Source organism: Salmo salar, chromosome ssa25 (genome assembly GCF_905237065.1).
Source record: "Salmo salar chromosome ssa25, Ssal_v3.1, whole genome shotgun sequence".
NCBI classification, from domain to species: Eukaryota; Metazoa; Chordata; class Actinopteri; order Salmoniformes; family Salmonidae; genus Salmo; species Salmo salar.
In genome coordinates this window covers 34,384,771-34,390,216 of record NC_059466.1, presented here as the reverse complement: position 1 = coordinate 34,390,216, position 5,446 = coordinate 34,384,771, and the positions used below count along the sequence as shown (strand labels likewise).

General features: G+C 40.2%; 1 protein-coding gene across 1 annotated transcript; it reads right to left on the bottom strand.

Moving 5' to 3' along the window:
* Window positions 1–1,240: 1,240 nt before the first annotated feature.
* LOC106586573 (cell surface glycoprotein CD200 receptor 1-A) lies at window positions 1,241–5,006 on the bottom strand. The gene is made up of 7 exons (XM_014174003.2): window positions 4,532–5,006; window positions 3,296–3,376; window positions 2,626–2,931; window positions 2,195–2,461; window positions 1,704–1,812; window positions 1,565–1,598; window positions 1,241–1,470 (listed from the first exon to the last, which is right to left on the bottom strand). The coding sequence occupies exons 1-7, from the start codon at window positions 4,647–4,649 to the stop codon at window positions 1,378–1,380; spliced, it is 1,008 nt and encodes a 335-aa protein (XP_014029478.1). The 5' UTR covers window positions 4,650–5,006; the 3' UTR covers window positions 1,241–1,377.
* Between the last annotated feature and the right edge of the window lie 440 nt (window positions 5,007–5,446).

Below are 5,446 nucleotides of genomic sequence, written 5' to 3'. Positions count from 1 at the left end.
AAATTCCGCGAGCACAGTGCACTGTTTGGATTGGAATTTTTGGGGATGAACGTGGGCAGCCGCAGGTAGCTTACTTTTAGAAGTGATTTGTTTGACAAACAGATGAAAACATTGTGACTGGTTGTGTTCATTCCACATTAAAATGTAATACATTTTTACCATTAAATGACGTCTTTACCAGGACAATTTTAAATAGAGGCTCCCCCAAATGTCACAGTACAATTTGCACTCTGCAAACAAGCATACACATTTTCTAAATCAAAAGCAACTGACTCAATTAAAAAGCTTAGTTGTAAACTTAGTTCTCAGATTCAAACTCTTCTCTCCTGAATGAAACCACAGAGAATGTGGTGTGTGCTTTACGTCCTTTTCCCATCAGCTCAGGATGTACGTTTCTAATGTTGTTATTATAAAGAAATTTAATAAACATGATATTTAAATTCAATCATAAATATTAACTCAACAAAAACAATGTAATCATACTTCAGTGTGATATACATTTTGATTTTGATTAAACATCTCAAAATTGCACTCTTGCCCACGAGTAGCAGATGATACACAAGTGTGTGAGAACAGTCAAATGTGTGTGTTATGAGAGCTGTGGTATACAGTTGTGGTATACAGACTACACACAGTCATAGTTCTAAGTGTGCAAATTAGGAAACTGGAAAGATCATCTCTGATCTGCCCACATGTCACTTTGGTTGTAGAAATCTCTGTAGAACTGTCTAATGTTTGGCCATTTTCTCACGCCTCCAGGATGTCATTATTATATAGTTATCTGTAAGGAAAGTTTATGAGTTGTGAGGTAAGTTCTCCAGGTTATCATTGAGACAGAGGCCTGTGGTTCGGTAGAGATGCAGGGGGAGTGGGGGCTGTGTCTGCACTGGTGACACACGTCTGCTGGGTGGAATCCCTTTTTCATCTGCCTCCACAGACCGGAGTGATCTGTGAGGTTTTCCTCTCCTACCTGAAGCTCTGCATCATGTCCTCCGTTATCTACCTGTTTCATTTACTGGCTCATTGTGGCCTTTCTTAGTTTCATCAACCTCCAACTTTGTAAAGACTGGTGTACAGAGGTCTGTCTGTCTGTCTGTCTGTCTGTCTGTCTGTCTGTCTGTCTGTCTGTCTGTCTGTCTGTCTGTCTGTCTGTCTGTCTGTCTGTCTGTCTGTCTGTCTGTCTGTCTGTCTGTCTGTCTGTCTGTCTGTTCTGTCTGTCTGTCTGTCTGTCTGTCTGTCTGTCTGTCTGTCTGTCTGTCTGTCTGTCTGTCTGCCTGCCTTCTGTCTGTCTGTGTGTGTTTGTGTGTGGTTGGGTGTGTGTGTGTGTTTGTGTGTGTGTGTGTGGTTGGGTGTGTGTGTGTGTGTGGTGTGTGTGTGTTATGTGAACAGGTCTGCAGAGGAGTTGTAGATGGAGTTTACACGCTGCACATAGCTGGCATAGGGCTCTACTTCCTCCACATAGTCCTGTGACTGAGAGAGAAACACACACAATCATCACCATTTACAGTAAACTGTTAGCTAAGACATGAAGCATAATGCAGGATACGGTGCATACTCTACATACCTGAGGAGCCTTGGACTCAGATGGTGTGGCGGGGCTGTGAATACACAGATAAAGCTCTTTATTACACAAGCAATGATATTGAAAAAAACGTTTGCATTCATTAATGATGTAAAAAAAACGGAATAATTCGTATTCATACCTAATTCTGCAGAGGTGTTTTCGTGTGAAGTATAAACCACCCAGAGTAGCCATAATGACACTGACGGTTACCACGGAGATGCTGACATGTAACCAGGATATTAAGGCCCCTGAAAGGGAGATGGAATTATAAATAATAATAGTCATAATAAACCTATTATCCTCCCATCGTATATCAATTACATTCAATCTGATAAACATCTAGATTTCAATTCTATGTCATATTCACAGTGAAATTCACAATGAATTAATTTCAAGTAATATGCCAATGCAGCAACGTCGTCTAATAGACATTTGAGAATAGGGGTTATTTATCCCTCCCAACTCCCATACCTCATAATGCCTCAAAATAGTAATCTGATATTCCCGGCCAAAAAAAGCTATGATGTTAACTCCTATTCTAAAATAGTGATATATTAGTCATACAGTATCCATCGACCCAACCTGTATTTTATAGTCCCAAACAATGTGGTTCACAATAGCAGTCTTTACCTTTGGGGATCGGTAGTGTCACAGATTGCACCTCAACCCAGAAGGGATGTCTGACATCACAGGTCAGGTTGTCCATAGGGATGACCTCTGGCAGGACCAACTGACTCTCCACTCCATTGGAGCCATCATGTTTCCATGTGGTAGTTGAAGTAAAGTTCCATGGGTTCCTCCAGGAGACGGAGGCAGCTGGTTTCCCCCCTTCAGCCAAACACAGAGCCAACCTCTTATTGTCCTCCCACTTCAGCGAAGTAGACACTGTGGGAGGGGCTATTGTTCACACAGGGGGTAGGAGGGCGGGAGAATCAGCCCTACTGTATAGGCCAACACTACACAACACAGGCTACACTAACTTGGAATAAAAATATGACATACATCACATAATCCTAAAATGTAGGCTACAGATTAATGCATGGAAAAAAACTGTTTCTTACCTATAACTGATACCTTAATGTTTGCAGAGTTGCTCCCTCCTCTGTATACTGACTCACAGTAGTAGAATCCCTCATCACTGATTGAGAACTTAGGAATGCGTAGGTAAGATTCACCACTGGTTGTGTTTAGCATGACTTTTCCATCATTGCATGAGTCAAGAGGTTGGTCATTATCACCTGATGATATTTGACACACTGTTCCACGCCGGTCTATTTTCCAGATGGTGTAGATCATTTCACTCCAAGTCTTATTGCAGCACGTTAAGATGACCTCACGGCCTTGATGAAAATGTTCACTTCTGGCAACTGGGGAAATTATGTTAAAAGACATCAGATTGAATACAAAATTAATAAAAAGATGACTACATGCATAGATGCAAATTAATTCTATGGTATGTGAAAATCATATTTTGATACCACTGTAAAAATGTACAAGACTGGTCTACAGTATATTGAGAAGCTTGATTGGGCTATGCCGGTCTAAAGCCTTATCTCTGAGAATCATGCAGACTAACCGGTCTCGTCCCAGGAACAGGAAACTAATAAAGATAATTTTCTCTTTCTCCTCTTCTGACAATAAAGTTCCATTCCTCTCTGAACATGAATGTGACCCCATGCCAGTTAATAGAGTGGCACCAGTGAAGGTTTGGTTAAACATAATGATTTTTACCATGCAGTCGAAGTTCTGTAGATGTAATTGAAGTGGAAGGAGGTGTAGTGTGAGAGGTCACAGAAATGTGGTTGTTATGTCCTGAGAGACGAATCAAAGTGCATGTTAGTGGTATACAGTAGCATGTCAGAAAAATGTTGTGGCAGTCATTAGCATACACCGATAGGGATTTCATCAAGTGTAAGAACAATAAACAATCCAGCAATCATTGAAGCATGGGCCTGATAGAAGAGTGAATCAAAACAGTTGATTATAAGGCTCAGTATCAGAAAAAGTGTTGAGTAAGGGAAGTAGGTTGACTTAATTATTGACTTTACCAAAAATGTCCAGTGATAGTATTTTGGCCATTATTGAAAAGTTCATTAGTTTGTTAGTAAAAGCATTTTAGATTTTTGTTTTTGTGAGGAAATAAAATATTACATACAGTATTTAGCTTCCAAGACATATAAGTATGGTTATAACCATACGTTCCACTCCTTAAACAACCCCCAGTGTCATACCTAAGACATGATATCATGGGAAGTTGATTGTTAGGTTACTGAACTTTCTGAAGTGTTTTTTTTTTCTGGGCCACAGAGTGCTCTTTTATTATTGTCTATGTTTACTTTCGACAGGTGCAATCTCTATGGTGGTTACAGAAAGCCACACGACCCCCATACAGTGCCTGACTAGTAATATCACTTCCTCCTCAGAGTCCCCCCATCATGGAGAAAAGCTGTATCATTGTCTCAATCTCCTCTCAAACACAGGAGAAAACATGCGTTCCTTCCTCTGTAAAGCATGCCACCACCCACACACTCAAGTCTTTACTATGTGGCACTCTGCATTTTCCTTCCATTGGTAGAATCAAATGGAACTCTTTTTTTAAAAGGTTCCATTTGATTTTTTTATAATCATTCAAATCTGTTCCACTGACTTGGTTTTTAGTTTGAACTCGAAATAATAATCAGAGCAGAGTTCTCAATTCATGTCACAGTAATCTACAGCCCTAGGGGATTCTACAAGCAGCCCACACAGTCTACAATTTAAAGCAAGGGTCTCCCTAGTCAGAGCATAGTTTTCAGCAATATTATTCAGTCATTAAATACATATTTTGACTGTATGATATTTCATCATATCATATTAAAGCTATAGTAATGCTTTGAATGTTTTATGAATAATTGAACTCTTAACGCGGTAGTCAACAGAAACCAAAACCAGACAGATAAACAAAATGAAGTAATGAGATGCCCAAACCGGTTTCCAAACTCCAGGTAGCAGAAACAGCCAGGAGAGAGATGACTCCTATAATCCATGTGTTCCCCATCTCTGTGCTTGTTCGTTCTATGACTCCTGACAGCAATGCTGTACTCATCAAGACAGTGCTGTTCGTTCCACCTGTCCACACCCCCCAAAAAACTAAAATAAACCCTAAACTCTCCCCCTGGTCCCTATACCCTTATCCCTGAACCCCAAAATGACCTCTATTATTGTTCAATTCGGTCTCCTCGTCTCAATGTGTTATAACTGTACTGTTTGTCTTGCCTTGCCTCTGTACCCCAAACTCTAAATCTGACTTGATCTCTCTGCTCTCATAAAACCTGTCTGTCTCTGTCCTGATCTACACCTTTCATCCCTTTACTGATGTTACTCTACTGTAACAAGCCCCTACATAAACTAAATAATCCTTCCCTCTCTCCCCCTTTCTCCTCTGTACATCTCTCTTTCTGAAAATCTCCCACACAGGGGTGACGCCTGTTTCCTCTCGCGCCTGTCACATGATCACAGAGTACAACACAGCCTCTAAACTCTATGAAACAGCAATAACTGTTGTGTGGGAGATGAAACTCAAATCATAGTTCTTACTGTCATTCTGTTCCAAGTCATTGAATTTCATTTGTTTAATGGGCCCTAACATGTAGAGGAAACTCTTTCTCTAAGTTATTATTACCTTCGTAATGAAATACTATTATGCATGTCATAGAAATATCAGATTGGAAACTCAAAAGCCACAAGTGGCAGACCAGCCAATAGGTCATTGAGGTCCTTACATTACTTGACTTGGTACTTTAAGTCAAAGTCATGTCATTTTCCTAATGTCATGTTGCCTTTATAATTACTAATCAGCTCAGAGTGAACACTGTCATTACCAGCTAATAGATGTTAAGCTGG